The sequence below is a fragment of the Diabrotica virgifera genome, chromosome 2 (genome assembly GCF_917563875.1).
Source record: "Diabrotica virgifera virgifera chromosome 2, PGI_DIABVI_V3a".
NCBI classification, from domain to species: domain Eukaryota; kingdom Metazoa; phylum Arthropoda; class Insecta; order Coleoptera; family Chrysomelidae; genus Diabrotica; species Diabrotica virgifera.
The window spans coordinates 165,657,281-165,674,313 of NC_065444.1; the positions used below are offsets into that span (position 1 = coordinate 165,657,281).

Below are 17,033 nucleotides of genomic sequence, written 5' to 3' on the forward strand. Positions count from 1 at the left end.
AAGAAGAAAAAGAAGAAGATGAAAACAAGTTTTAAATTTTTTTTGTTAGATAAAATGAATTTCCATCAAGTAATGGCCGAATCCATCAAAAATAGTACCTGTTCAATACGTTCCTATTATTTACTTGCGTGTACCTACTTGCGTGTTGATGCAATTTATTCTTTTATTGTAGGTTAATTTTTTTATTATTGCGAACTACCGCTAAATGTACAATTGCAATTATTGTTTTTCAATCAGTACAAGAATATTTGCTAGTAATTTGAGTCAAAACTAATATAATAAGCCCTTAGCACGCAAACATATGGTTCATAATAATAATTCGCCAATTTTCTGAAATATAATTGCCTGCTTAATTGAAATTGGCGTTAATGGTTGGCGTTTAAATACCTATATAATATAATACCAAGTCGGTATTATTACTATTATTAATACTCCTGCCTCATCTTAGTTACAATACAGAGAGTGTATTTCTGTTTCTAATACGCCCAGACATGAAGACACTGTTAATCTGTTGTTTTATTGTGGCATTTTGGGAGGTAGCAATTGGAAAGGCAAGTATATTAATCAAGTTTAAAGTAATAAGTAGTCCAGTGATAGTATTTCTGTAAAATTTTAGTCAGTTTGGAAAAATATTATTTTATTGTGGATTCTTGTTGATTTGAGTGTTAAACCCAAGGGCTTAGATTATCTAGGCTAGGGAAATGCATTTTATATTTCATCATTTCATTATCAATGGTTCTACAGCCCTATGAAAAAGCCTCGACCTTCCAAAGTCTATTAAGCCAGTCAGTCCTATCCATTGCCAACCGCTGCCAGTTTGCTGCGCCTATTTTAATTCCATCCTCATCTACACCATCCTGCCATCTGAGTTGGCCTTTTCCTATTTCTACTTTCCACAGGTTGGACATAAGGATTCTTCTAGGAGGGTTGTTCTGCTGTGATCTTGCTAGATGTCCTGCCCATCTTAGTCTTCCTATTCTTATAAGAGATACTATGTCTTTACCACCAAATATATGTTTATATCTATCATCTATCATATACCTCGTATTTGTACACCTCCTCCTCTAAACACATTTTCGTAGATGCCAACGAATATTCCTCTCAGGATCCTTCATTCAAATATAAGCAGAAAGTTTTCATCTGCCTTGGAGATGGTCCATGTCACCCATATGTTGTTATGAAGCTATTTTCTTGTGGCATTTTTGTAATCAACTATTCTAAATAGGAAATAAGCCACAATTTAACTAAAAAAATCATTTTATTACCGTTTCGACGTCCACATCGGATGTCGTTGTCAAAATACAAAATATTAATAAATTGCTTATAAAAAATGTTGCTTAGTAAATAATCCTTCTAATAATGCAATTTAACCTGACCCATTTATATCGGCAATTTAGACATACATTATACATTTTAAAGTAGAATACTTGATATTGACAATATTTATGAGTTGCTTTCCTGGGACGATTTTACTGAAAGATAGTTCAGTAGCTTATTTCCCATTTAGAATAGTTGATTCCGATCCATATATCAACACTGGTTGTATAACGGTTTTGTATATGATTATTTTGTTTTTTTGGCTTAAGCTTCTGCTTTTCGTATGTCTACTCGGTCCAAAATAGCATTTGCTTGCTAGGATTATCATTCGCTTGATTTCTTCCGTCATGACGTTCTCCTTGGTGATCAGGGAGCCTAAGTATATGAATTTTTCCACCACTTCAAAGGTAGATATATCAACTGTAAACTGGTGACCGATGTTTTTGGCTTTATTTTTGGGTGTTGATGCCATCATCCTAGTTGTCACCTCGTTTACTTGCAGGCCCATATCTTTTAGGCATTTGAAGAGGTGGTATACATTTCTTCTAGCTTGCGTGTTATGCGGGCAACTAGGTCTACATTATCTGCATAATATGCCAAGATTTGGGATGATTTATTAAAAATGTTTCCTCTGTTGTCTATTAGGGCTTCTCTGACCGCCTTTTCGAGAGCTATGTTGAAAAGGAGACACGCCAGCGCATCTCCCTGTCGCAGCCCAAAATGCGTTTTAAACGCCTGTGATTGTTCGAACTGTATTTCAAACATTGTATATTTACCACATAATATCAACACCACAATATTTCGATGCTCGCTTCCAGTTTTAGAACATAATTTTTCTGGTACGGACTGAAAGCCCACACGCACAAAACGCCTGTTTCTTTTTTGTCCTATAATACCTCACAGTTTAATCGGCTATATTTGAGAACTAGATATAATAACTCAATCAAAGCCTTGATATCTATTAAGTCTGTATTTTTGGCATTCCTTTCACGTTGATAGTATTCCCGGTTCACTTGAATGTGTTTGTTATAGTGTTGCCCAAAATCGGTCTTGGTCTTGCAGTCTTGGCCTTGTTCTTGCGTTTTAGCAAGACCAAGACCAAGAACAAGACCGCCTTATTTTAGCAAGACCAAGACCAAGACTGACCGTGCAAGACTTGAGCAAGAACAAGACCAAGCCTGCGAGACTCTTGCGTCTTGCAGTTTGAGTGTCGTTTTATGGAATAATACAGGGTGTAACAAAAATACAGGTCATAAATTTAATCACATATTTTGGGATCAAAAATAGTTCGATTGAACCTAACTTACCTTAGTACAAATATGCACATAAAAAAAGTTACAGCTCTTTGAAGTTACAAAATGAAAATCGATTTTTTCCAATATATCGAAAACTATTGGAGATTTTTTATTGAAAATGAACATGTGGCATTCTTAAGGCAGTAGTATCTTAAGAAAAAATTATAGTGAAATTTAGACACCCGATAAAAATGTTATGGGGGTTTGGTTCCTTTAAACCCCCCCAAACTTTTGTGTACGTTTCAATTTGATTATAATTGTAGTACCATTAGTTAAACACAATGCTTTAAAAACTTCTTTGCCTCTTGGTACTTTTTCCAAAAGTCAGTATTTGTCGAAATATTTTGCATATTATTTGTCAAATCCACCACACATTTGTATATGGCCACATATATGTTATGTTCATCTGTGATATGGCTAAGTACCATTATGGAGATTTGATAATAATAGGAAAATTTATTTATGATTTACATATTTAGGTATATTTTAAACCATATTAAAAAAGAAGTCACATCTCGATAAAATGTGCCTTATCGAAAAAATACACAGAAGCAAAAAAGTTTTAAAAACACTGTGTTTAACTAATGGTATCGCAGTAATAGTTTAATTGGAATGTACACAACCATTTGGGAGGTTTAAAGGAACAAAACCCCCATAAAATTTGTACGTAAACATATTAGAAAAGAAGCCGCAACTCGATAAAAACTGCCTTGTCGAAAAAATACTAAGAACCAAAAAAGTTTTAAAAATATTGAATTTAACTAATAGTATCACAATAATAATTTAATTGGAACGTACACAAAAGTTTGGGTGGGTTTAAGGGAATTAAACCCCCATAACATTTTTATGGGGTGCACAAATTTCACTATAATTTTTCTTTAAGATATTCCTGCCATAAAAATGCCACATGTCCATTTTCAATAAAAAATCTCTAATAGTTTTCGATATATTGGAAAAAATCGATTTTCATTTTGTAACTTCAAAGGGCTGTAACTTTTTTATATGCATATTTGTACAGGTTCATTAGAACTCTTTTTGGTCCTAGAATAGGTGATTTTATTTATGACCTGTATTTTTGTTACACCCTGTATATTAGTTCGGGTATATGCTTAGAGACTATGAGATACAAAAAAATATGTAACAAAAATTTGGAAAAATGGATTTATCAGCATTATGAACAATACGATGAACATACATACCGAATTAAAAATATGAACACTTATTTATTGGACACGTACTCAGAGGTCATAATAAATTATTATACAATGTAAAAATAAAATATATCATTCTTTTCTAATATCAGACGACGCCTTCGCTCCGAAATTAATTACAATTGAGCAATTGTCTAGATTTTGAGAATAGCAACCTTTCATAAAATAATCTTCTTGTGTTGTGTGTATAACAATATCGCATTGAAACTTTTAAAGAAATATGTCGCCTATAAGGTGATAAAAATATAATACGAATACCATATTCACTATTACGGACAACCACTCAATTGTTTTTCCTTATCCATATCGTAAAGACTAAACGTCATACTTTTTGCAGGGTGTGCAATTAGATATTAGATCAATCGGCCAAATAAAAATTTTTGCTGAAAAAGCACTAGATAAGATAATGCCTGGCTACCATGTATAGTCCATTCGCGCACGGTAGAATGTTAAAAAACCTTAAAATTTCAAAAAAAGAGATATTTATTATTATATAAAAAGAGATATTGGCCGATGTGTGATTTTGCCATTGTTTTTTATTGTTAATGAAGAACTTATGAGAGGATGGGTGATCGGGCTTCATTAAAAACTAAAAAACAATGTCTTTTAAAATGAAATAAACAAATTACTTATCGACAACTGATAAATAAAGTTTAAACTTCAGTTTAGGCACTTCGAGATTTCGAAAATAATATTTTTTTTCACCTACCTCTACCGAAAGTATACTTTTCCGGACCTGATTGTAGGGAGCAAAGTTGTACTTTTTCTCCCTAGGGAGGAAAAGTAAAAGTAACGTCATATGTCATTCATGAAATAGAACTTATTGACGCCCTGTATAATATCTATTTTCTATTACGTAAGTATCTATACATTTTAACATTTATTTATAAAACACTCTGTATTTTGCAGAATGGTAAAAAACAGTAAATTGGTATTTTGATTTAACAATGTTTACATTAATAATTTGACTCATATTTTACAGTTGACAGTTATATTGTACCTACTTGTTCGATTTAGTTCTAATAAATTTTGTTGGTTAGTTACATAAAATAAATTAAGTAAAAATGAAAAAATAACTTGTTATTTGGAGAGTGGGATTTTTTTCAAACCAGAAAAAACGTCACAGTTGACAGTTTTTAATTTTTGCTAAAAAAACCTCATCAAACCTAATTTAGTGTGAAAACAAGTTGTTAATTCTTGTTAATTTTTTATTTATCGTTGATAAGAAGTCGAGGTCCGCTGGGATGAACAGCCTCGGCTTCTTTTCGCAGTGAATATCTGTTGTGAATTTTGTTGTGTTTGACATTTGATTTTTTGGAAGAAAACTTAAAATAGACAAATCTGTGATTATCGTTCGAGGTGAACGGACGACTCATCCAAAGGGTAAGGGCCAAAACTATCTATATTTCCCTGTTAATTTCTAATTTGCATCGACTGGCATAGATTTTAAATTCGTCAGTCTGCCGCATAAGATGGAGGAAGAAGTTCCTCCCGATCCTCCTCCACCACCTGACCCTCCTAATAAAATCAACCAACATGAATGTCAATCTCAACCTCCAATTATTCAGAAAAGTCTTAAAGGAAAAAAACAAATACTATTTTCGGAGACCGACATAGGTCCTTATGAAGTATTTGTCCAGGGTCAGGATAAAAATATTGGAGATTACCACGTGTTAAGTATAGCTAAATCTATTTCTGTTTTAAAAATTAAAGACATCACGAAAATCAGTAGAAAAGGTAAAAACAGGATAGGGGTATTATTTGCCACTAGAAAAGCAGCCAACGATTTCGTTGTGAGGAAAGATTGGGAAGCCCTAGGGTATGACGTGTTCATTCCATTTCATCAGATTTCTTGTAGGGGTATAGTAAGGGGAGTTAATAAAAGATTCACAGAGGAAGAAATAAAGGAGGCATCAGAAACCAACTTGGCTTTATGTAAGATATTAAGTGTAAAGCGAATGAACCGGAGAGTACAAGTGGATTCAAAGGTTGAATTTGTCTCCACGGGAACTATTAGCATAACTTTTTCAGGAAAAACTATTCCTAAAGAAATTTCCATATATCAACTACCAATGAGGGTCACACCATTCATCAGCCCTGTTCTTCAATGTGGAAATTGCTTACTTTATGGCCATTCTACGAACCAATGTAGAGGAAAAAAGAAATGTGCTAGATGCGGAACTTCTCATGAGGATTCTTCATCTAACACGTGTACAAAATATTGCATTTTCTGCAAATCTTCTGACCATGAATCAAATAGTCGTAATTGTAGAGAGAGAGTCAGACAAAAAGATATTAAGGATCTAATGTCCTTTTCTAATCTATCTTTCTATGAGGCAAGTCAGCAGGTTCCTAGGATCCATAATATTTCATCTTTAAACATAAACGATTTCCCCCCCTTACATAGCGATCAGAATAATTATAATGGCATCTTACCACAGGAGAGGAGGTCTGCAGCCTCAGCTCAATATTCAAAATCTTTTAGTCAAGTCACTCAATCTCCACCAAAAAGAAGAAGACCTTCAATACAAGAAAATACAGGTTATGATAAAATCTCCCACCAAAGACTACTTGTTAATCCATCAGGTAGAAGAATAAATGAGCCTTCGACTTCAAAATTCAATCCTGCTCACTCTGATTCTCAAATCACTAACTCACAATCTTTATCCCAACTTCATTTGGATTTCAATCAGGCCATGTCTATGCTGAACCAATCTCACAGGGAGCTCGTCATGACCTTCATTGGGGACTTAATAAACTCAAAATCATACTCCATTCCTTACAATATGGCAGATCTAAAGACTAGCATAAACAAAAGTGTATCACCTTTCAATACAAATGTAAACCAGGGTCGGAGGGGAATAGAGGATCTCGAGCCTGAGGATTCGAGATCTTTTGACTCCTTGGTCTAGCAAACATACTCTTTATAATGAATCCTAACACTCCGATAACTATTATTCAGTGGAATATACGTTCGTATAACACTAATTCTGACAATCTAAAAATCCTTATAAAAAACCTTAACCCAGATATAATCCTTATTAGCGAATCTTGGCTCTCAAACCAACATGTTATAAGATGTAGAGGGTATCAAATAATCAGAAAAGATCGAGAGGATGGCTATGGCGGATTAATTACTCTTATCAAAAATAATATTGATTATAGGGAAATTCAAATTGCCAATCCAGGCTTCAATCATGATGTCCAATTCCAACTCACATTTCTCCCTAACTTTAATTTGAATATTCTTAATATATACTGTCCACAAGACAACTCTATCTCCAAATCCAACTGGTTTTCCCTTGTTAAATTACTTAATAAGCCATTTTTAATCATGGGTGATCTAAATTGTAATCATAAGGCATGGGGTAGTTCTAGAGACAGTCACAATGGTAGGATTATTTTTGATTCTTTGGAGGAACCTGAGCTAGTATTTCTCAATGATGGGTCCCCAACTAGACTGGTGGCCCCAGGACGCAGTAAGTCGGTAGTAGATCTAACAATGGCATCAGTCGATGTGGCAGCCAGTGTGGGCAAGTGGTCCACTATTTCAGATACTGGAACTAGTGACCACTTCCCCATAATATGTCAGATAGGTGTATGTCCTCAATCTTCCCCGCATTCATGTAAAAGAAGAAATCTAAAGAAAGCTGATTGGTCTACTTATCATAACGATTTAAACAGCATTTTCTTAGCTTCTCCCAGGGAAGATTACGAATTTTTTACTAACTCCATATCATCGGTAGCTGATGAAACAATACCTTGGCTTCACCCTCCTAATAATTCCAAATACCACATTCCATGGTGGGATGACTTATGTGCTGAAGTCGTCTCTGCGAGAGTGTCTGCCTTAAAAAAATTTAAAAATACCCCCTCAATGGAAAACTATATCGAGGCTAAAAAGAATATAGCCAAATCAAGAAAATTCCTAAAATCAAAACGTAAAAATAGTTTCAGACTATTTTGCAGTAAATTAAATAGAAACACTCCTCTAAAAGTTGTGTGGGAGAAAATTAATAAGGTATCGGCTTCGAAACCTTCAATATATACACAATTGCCCTCTACTCCTATATCCCACGAAATTCTATGTTGCTTAACCCCCCTTTCCGCTGTCAATAAAGTATTGGTTAGATCTCCTCAAGCCCTAGAACCGCCATTTGCTCTCGACGAGTATCAGAACTCCCTCTCAATTAAATCTGACTCGGCTCCTGGTTTGGATCAGATTTCCTACTCAATGTTAAAAAATCTTCCCGTTGTTGGATCTTTGTTATTAATTCAACTTTTCAATGAAAGTCTTAGAACGGGTATAGTTCCTGTTCAGTGGAGACAATCAGTAATTTTACCTATAATCAAAAAAGATAAAGATTGTAATAATCCGTTAAACTTTAGACCAATAGCTCTTTCTTCATGTGTAGGCAAAATGCTCGAAACTCTTATAGAGAATAGAATAGAGTGGATTGTGGAACATAATAAGATTTTTAATCCACTACAACTAGGATTTAGAAGGGGTAGAGGTTGTACGGAATGCCTTATATACCTCACCTCAACAATTCAAATAGGCTTCGCTCAAAATCAATACACTGTTGGCATATTACTAGATATCTCTTCTGCTTATGATAATGTCAATATATCACTCTTTTATTCCAAATTATTAAAGTATAACATTCCAACCCAACTGGCTAATTTGATTTTCTGCCTTCTAAATGATGGAGAGCTATTTGTCAAAGACAAACTGGGACAAACCCATGGCCCAAGAAAATCAAGTCTGGGATTACCCCAAGGTTCCCCATTAAGCCCTATCCTCTTCAACCTATATTGTCTTTCCCTGTATAATTTAATCCCCTCTTCATGCAAACTAATTCAGTATGCAGACGATTTGGTTCTTCTGATTAGAGGGAGTGATATTAATGAATTGGTAATTAATGTAAATAAATTATTGATTCAGATGGAATCATGGTTGCTAGACCACAATTTAAATCTGTCTAAGAACAAATCTTCTGCAATACTATTTACAAAAAGAAACACGAAAATCTCTCCCCCTAACGTAATATTTTGTAACCAGAATATTGGTTGGGTGGATTCAGTCAAATACCTGGGGGTAAATATTCAAAAAAACTTAAAGTGGAATTCATATGTAAACTCAATAGAACTAAAAGTAAATCGTGGCCTGAATGTGATGAGAGCTCTTTGTGGGACTTATTGGGGAAGTGATCCAAAAACCTTACAAATTGTACACAATGGTCTGATTCAGAGCCATCTGGACTTTGGCTGCCAGGTAATTTTCGATTGTCCAACTTCCTTAATTAAAAGATTGGAGAAACTAAAATACAAAAGTATCCGAATTATAACTGGATGCATGAAATCTACCCCAATTCATGCTCTCTTAAGTGAAAGTGGTCAGATCTCGCTTAAATCTAGATGGGAATGGCTTAGCTATAAATTTATATTAAAAAATTTAATGTTAATTGGCAACCCAATTATTTCCGCTCTCGACCTGTTAGACTTGGCAATTCAAAGGAACCAAAATCATTGGAAAAACAGAAGTATTCCATTTCTAGTGCTTTTAAAAAACAAATTTAAAAGTACTTATCCCAACCTATATTTAAGTGACTTATACCCATGCCATAACTTTGAACTAGACCATCAATTATCAACAATTCCAATCATAAATATCCAATCTAATCGTTCGGATGAACTTGCCTCAGTTCAACTCCAAAAATAATTCTAAATAAACCTAGTCACACCAAATTCTTCACGGACGGCTCGGTTGATGATGAAGGATCAGCAGGCTTTGGTGTCTCTAGCCGAGAGATCAACTATTCTTATACCAGTAAACTACCTAAGTATACCCAAATATGTACGGGTGAGATTGTCGCAATTAATCATGCCCTCCAAATTATTTTGAAAAATGGGATTAAACAAGCAATCATCTGCTCGGACTCTAAAAGTGCCTTACAGAAAATAGGCAGATCAACCTATTCTATGGAAACAGAACATTCATCGTTCATGACCAAGAGAGGCATCATTGAAGCGAAAGAAAATAACGTTAATATTAGTCTGGCATGGATTCCAGGACACTCGAATATTAAAGGGAACATGATGGCTGATAAACTAGCTAATATAGGTAGAACCTTAAATGTAGCTGCTGGTATCACTCTTCACTATTCCAACTTTCTACCAGACATCAAGCATTCCATCTGGAATCGGTGGAAGCAAGAATGGCAGGGGAAAAATCGAAATAATTCATTTTACTCTAAAATTGTAGGTCAGATAGATAAACTCCCCTGGTACCACAATTTTGCATACCAAGACAGAAGACATATAACCACCATTATTAGAATGAGGACAGGTCATTGTGCTACTCCAGTTCACCTATTCAGGATAGGAGTAAAAGATGACCCATATTGTGACTGTGGCCGAGTTGGGTCCTTAAATCATCTGATTTTTGAGTGCCCTATAAATATGTCACCCAATTTTGACCTATATAAAGAATTAGCCAAGACAAATATCCCTACTCCCATTGAAATTTGCCTACTTATGTCCAACCTTAATCCACGTAGGATTAACCTGTTCCTTAAATTCCTTAACTTAGCCAAACTTAATTTATAAATTAATCAATTCCCAAATTTGAATTAAAAAAATTAAGAAGATAAAGATATAAAAAGATATTGGACCTCCAAATGATAAAAGCCTTAACCCTTATGGTATAATATTGCCTTTCCTGTAGGGACTGTCTGGCCCTATACGAAGATGTTCCTGCTAATATATATTTAAAAAAAATTGAGGCTTTAACATATATATTTGGAAATATTCGACTGCCCAGAGCAAGACAAGAGTATTTCCCTGGTGTAAGCTGGGCGAATTATCCCGAGGGATATAACCCAATAAAGGAAGAAGAAGAAGAAGAACTTGTTATTTGAGGAAGGTGGAAAAACCATATGTATAACATGAGAGTAAAGTGCCTTTTCCTCCCTTGGATGATTACTGCCCTCCGCTACGCGTCGGGCAGTAAGCTTCATTCTCGGAAGGAAAAGTAGCACTTTCCTCCCTTGTTATACAAATAGCTATTACTTGTATTTTTGAGCCTTGAACATCGTCATTTTTCGATTTTTTTCAGTTTTAAATTGTTTATAACTCGGAAACGAATAACTTTAGACAAAAACTACAAAAGACCTTTTCTGTTCCATATGATTCAAAGAACCTAAAATAAGTCTGCCACGGCTAAACAATTGATTTTTATAATTTGTTTAATTTTTTTTTAAATAAATATAGAAATAACTCAGAAATTACGGCACTTCGGTATAGGAAATATTACATGAAAATTAATTAGTAGTTATGGTTCAAAATGCAAAAATATACAGGGTGTTCTATTCGAAATACTAAAGTTCATTATATTTTCAAAAAAACGCAAGATCTGGTAACAATCTGTAATTACTACTATGTATAATATCGGCCGCATTCTACTTTACTCACCAAATTCTATAAAAATCGTTCAAGTCGTTTCCGAGATATTTGAGGCGTTCCATACATAAAACTCACTCTGTATAAATGTTGTATAATTAAACTGCGTGTATTACTTTGTATTAATTCTTGTTAAAAAAAAGTCAATCTTAAAATTTTCAACTAAAAGCAAACAAAAATTTTCTTCTAATAATAGTGTCAAAGCTATTGCGTACTGTGCTGTAAATTAATTTGTATTTTATTTTTATTTTTTATTTGAATAAACGGCAAATTGTAGAACTCTTTTATTCCATTTCATTTCATATACCTAATGTGAGAGTCCATCAATCCCTTTCTAGACAGATAATGTTCTTTAAAATACACTCTAGATAAGTTTATGTCATTTGTTTGATTTTTTGTGTTTTCACCATGTTTTAGCACATTATGTCAGGTTATTAAATGCAAACGTTTATTAAGAAACAGACTGACTCCCGTGGGACATGGTAGATAGCCCAGTTAGTTAGAGTATAGGCAGGGATAGTTTAGATCGTGGGTTCAAACCCACCTAATGTGAGTTGTTTATTAATAAATAGCAATATGCTAGTGGGTAACTGCGAGACTTGCAAGACTCTTGCTGCAAGACCAAGACCAAGACCAAGACTGGGAGTGCAATACCATGACCAAGACCAAGACCAGGTGTACTGGTGCAAGACCAAGACCAAGACTGTCCAAGTCTCGTCTTGGTCTTGCATTTGGGCAACACTAGTTTGTTATAACGTTTATTGGTCGTGATGTTTCACATAAACAATATTGTTCGCATTCACAAGGTATGTTATAAATACAATTCTTTGTTCTTTATTGTTCATTGCTAGATTTAGTTTCAGATAAAATAGATCTCAATCTGTTTTTTGCTTTGAATGTTGTTGAAATATTGAACTTTTTTTCTTATTGTGTTTCTCGGATTGTCCTTTTACTGTATGTATTGATACTTTCCTCGTATTATTTCTTGCGAATGTTATAGGATCCCGTTCTAAGTTGTTCTGTTCCATTCGATCTAATCTTGACAATTCCTTATTTATAAACTACAAAGGATAATCATTTTTTTAATAAAACAGGTCTTATTGTTTTTCTTCTAAAAATGAGTTTTCGTTAAAACAAGTAATTATGTCTCTATAATTATATAAGGATTTAATGAGTCGATTTTTAACGTTGATGTTGTGATTTGATTTGTACTAGGTTGTTTAATAAGTTTTATACAATACACTTGCTACAACAAGATTCTAATTTATAAATTCCATCCCTCAAATGAGAATATGAAGGTCTGCAAAATACGATTCCACAGCTGTTATGACCTCATAATTTGATGAAAAATACTTTCCACGGATGATTTTTTTTTTATATTGAAACCTGATGAAAGTCGCTAGGGGCCAAATCTAGTGAATGTGGTGGATGCTCCCACAATAACTTAAACTTTCATTCATGGATTTTAGCCATCATTGTTAAAATGCTTCTACTGGAAATGAAATTAACATTAAGAAAACTCAAGCCATATGCATTGGACGAACAAAGCAGTCCATTACATTAGACAATGGGGTAGAAATTAAATGCTGCGATAAATGCAAGTACCTTGGCATAAAGATAACTCAAGATTAAACACTCGATGCTGCTATAAAAGACAGAAACATACAGGGTAGAACAGCCATATCCATGATGAACGACATTCTGTGGGACCAGACAATATCTAAAGCAAACTAACAGCTCATGTACAACACCATACTTAAAAGTATAATCACATACAGCAGTGAAGTTTGGCCACTGAAACAAAGAACGGAGAAAATGTTACTAGTAACAGAAATGGACTTCTGGAGAAGAGCAGCAGGCAAATCAAGAAGAGATCGGATACCAAATGAGAGAATACGAGAAATGATGGGAGTCACACATACAATAATTGATGGCATAAAAACAAAACAATTAGTATGGTACGGCCATGTACACAGAATGCCAGATGACAGGGTCCCTAAGCAGATTTTGGCATGGAAACTACAAGGGAGAAGAAACAGAGGAAGGCCAAGAAGAAGGTGGAGGGAGAGAATTGAAATAGAACTAGAAAAGAAAGAAATCTGTCCAGGACTATGGCTAAACAGAGAAGAATGGCAGTTAGGAGTCGAAAGGCGTCGGAGAACGCTGTAAACCGATAGTAGCAGTAGTGTTAAAATGATCACATAGACGGTGCATTGTTCTGATGAAAAATAATTTTTTCTTCTGCAAACCGGGTCTTTTGTCACGAATTATTCGCTTAAGCCGGTCTAAAAGCTTACAATAATATCCAGAGTTTTTGTTTTACCAATTTAAAAGTACATAATTCACAAAGAAAATTCTCCTCGTACCTTAAAAAATAGATGCTAACACACTATAAACATTTATACCTTAATTAATAATAATTGATAGAAGAACTCAAGGAACATTTTGGCCAAGATATCGATATTGTAATAACGCGATATGAGGCGCAAGATCGGCTCACAGTCAAGTCAGTGACGAAATTCGTAGCCAAAATATCGATATCTTGGCCAAAAATAAACTTACGAACATTTTCATAAGCTCAAACTGTTCCTTTTGAGTTTATCTATTATTATCGTTAATTAAAGTATAAATGTTTATAGCTCAAATTTACTTGAAACCCTTATAAACAAATTAATGTACAATTTAAAAAAAATATAAATTCAAACGGGTATAACTTTAAAACAAATGAAGATAAAGTAATTTAACAGACTTTGTTTGGAAGCATATTAATTAAGATTTAAAATGAGACTTTCCAGGGCTCATTTTCACGCGCAGTTTTACAATATCTTGAGTTTTAATTTTGTATTTTGTAAATTTAGTAAACGTTTTTTCTTCGTTTTTTTATTAAGGAACAAATTTTATTTTAACCATTTTCTTTATCTCTTTTAGTTTAATAGCCAGAGCCTTATAAAAAATTAAGTTGTTTATAACAATTTTTTGACCACTTGGATCGAAATCCACCCTCGAAATTCGTAATCTGCAGCCAAAAATCCATAAGAAACCGTTGAGTTTGTCCATCAGAATGAAAAGGACACGGTGACCCCTCTGGCGCTTCGATTAGTGTTTTTGTTGCTACGTTGTTAGCGAATGCGGAACCATTGTGAACACAGCTTTCTGAAACCCAATAATTCAGTCAAAATATTGCTTACACCGCCCAATGAGATACCTAGGGCTTCTACTAAATCTCTTTTAGCGCTCGATGATTTTCAGCAACCCATCTTTCTACTATACTAATTGAAGGCAAGGAGTACTAAACTTATACAATTTCAACATTCGTTTATAAATTTCCTTTGCTTTTAATTCTTTGAAAAATAAAAATTTAATTACTGCACGATATTTGATTGTCTCCATTATAAAAAATACTGTGCCAGGCCGATACTAAATGGCTTGTAAACAAAGAATAAATTTACATATTGAAATAAAATTTTACACACGTTCATATTATGAAGGGTGTACCACCATAACAAAAAAAATGTCGCTAGTAGCAACGCCCTCTCTTATCCAACCGCATAACTTATTGAACAGCCTAGTAACTTGGACATCTGTCGGTGTGTGTTGATTTTCGATACACTTAGTCTCAGATCCAGTATTCTTCTTTGAGACTAAAACTTAAATTAATATTTTTGTACATAACACAGCAAGATCATAGTTAATTAATTTTAAGTATTCATTTTAGATCAACTTCTCTCCAGAATATGAAGACAACATGAATAAAATAATTGATTCATGCCAACAGGACCCGGGTACTCGTGCTTCTGATGATTGGATACAATCAGAAGACCTGGAAACTGCAGAAAATCAAGGCTCTCATATATTATGCCGATTAGTAAAATGCGGCAGCCTATTCCCTAATGGGGATATTAATCCCGAGGTAATGGAAGCTGATCTTTCGTCAGGTATACCAACTCGTGAGATCGTTCAAAAAATTCTCGACGACTGTGGAAGACGCCTGCCTGGCTTGACAGCTGAACAAAGCGCAGTCAAAAATTTTAAGTGTGTCCTTTCAACTTTTCAGAGTTTGTCCGGTGAAAAGTAAATACACACTATAATATAATAATTTGTTAAAATGTAAAATAGGTCAGTCGCTTTAACTTAAAAATGATGTATTATCTTAAAAATGTTGTACTTACTAAAATAAAAATCTGTTTTCACTAATCTTTATTTTCGCTAAAACTCATTCGCGGGAACACTTAACCATGAAACGATTAGTGCAACAACACTATCAAGTTACGGTGAGTGCCAGTGAAACTAATAACGATAAACTACCCCAGATAATTGAAATTATATTGAATAATAATACCTCAGTCATCCATCGGCAACAATATCTTATGGCATTTTTGCCGGGGAGATCGTTTCGGATTGTTCCGGCGCCATTTACATCTTTAACCCTGTTTCAAGTAACTAGTGTCGATATACACTAGCCCAGGGGGACCGATGGCTTAACGTGCTCTCCGAGGCACGGTGAGACGGCTCGTATTATTTTTAGTCTTTGGCAGGCTTGAACCCACCTGCACTGGCGTATGAGGCCAGCGATTATGTGTATGATAAATATACAGTGTGTCTACGTAATTTGGAACCATATGGGAAAAAACCTTTGTATTATCAATTTTACAAAAAAAAGTTATTTTTCATAAGTTGCTCTGCATAGTCAAAAACCTAAGATGCAATCATCAGATATCAACTTTTATCAACAGTATACGAGGTATGTCAAAAATATGAATTTCGCGTTAAGAGTAAAGTACCTTTATTTTTGACAATATCGAAAATTGTTATTAACATAAGTTGTTTGTAACTAAAATGTATTCTCTAATATGCAATTACATTCTTATAATTAAAAAAAATCCCAACATCATTTTTATTTATAACTCCATTATTATTAATTTAACGAAAAAATTTGTTCCTTATAAAAAGTTCTGCATTTTCTAACAACTAAGATTCGGTTATAGGATATCAAATTTTATCAATTTTATAGGAGATAGGTCAGAAAATATGAATTTTGCTCAAGAGTCAAATATCTTTATTTTTCACAATATTCAAAATCATGATATTAAAAATTTGTGCGGAATTAAAAACTAAGTTTCAATATGCAATTACACCCTTCAAATTGAAATATTGTAAACTTAAATGTAATTGACTCTTGAGCGAAATTCTTATTTTTGGACACACCTCGTATACTGTTAATCAAATTTGATATATTATGATTGCATCTTAGTTTTTAGACCTTTTTATAGGAAATACATTTTTTTTTCGTAAAATTAATAATAACGTGATGTTGGGTATCTGCAAAAATAAAGTGATGTTGGGTATCTGCAATTTCGGAAAAAATTTTAAAAGAATTTTTATTTCAAGTAGAAGGAAGTAATTGCAAAATTGCACATTATAACCTAATTTTTAATTCCAAAAAACTTTTGTTTATAATAGTTTTCTATATTGCTAAATATGTCTAAAAGTACTTTACTCCTGAGCGAAATTAATATTTTTGGATATACCTCGTATACTGTTGATAAAATGTGATACCTAACAATTTCATCTTTGGTTTTAGACTAAGCATAGCAGTTTGCGAAGAATAACTTTTTTTCGTAAAATGGATAATAAAAAAGTTTCCCATATGGTTCCAAGTTACGCAGACAGACACACTGTATATTAAAGACCGTTCAACAACAAACTTAAGTGCGGTAAAAACAAGAAGAAAACTAGAGTAGATCACAAA

The 17,033-nt window shown here is 33.8% G+C and overlaps 1 protein-coding gene across 1 annotated transcript; it reads left to right on the top strand.

Moving 5' to 3' along the window:
- Positions 1-399: 399 nt before the first annotated feature.
- LOC114329544 (uncharacterized) lies at positions 400-15,478 on the top strand. The gene is made up of 2 exons (XM_028278688.2): positions 400-551; positions 15,000-15,478. Exons 1-2 carry the CDS (start codon positions 492-494, stop codon positions 15,357-15,359), a joined length of 420 nt encoding a protein of 139 aa, XP_028134489.1. The 5' UTR covers positions 400-491; the 3' UTR covers positions 15,360-15,478.
- The last annotated feature ends 1,555 nt before the right edge of the window (positions 15,479-17,033 follow it).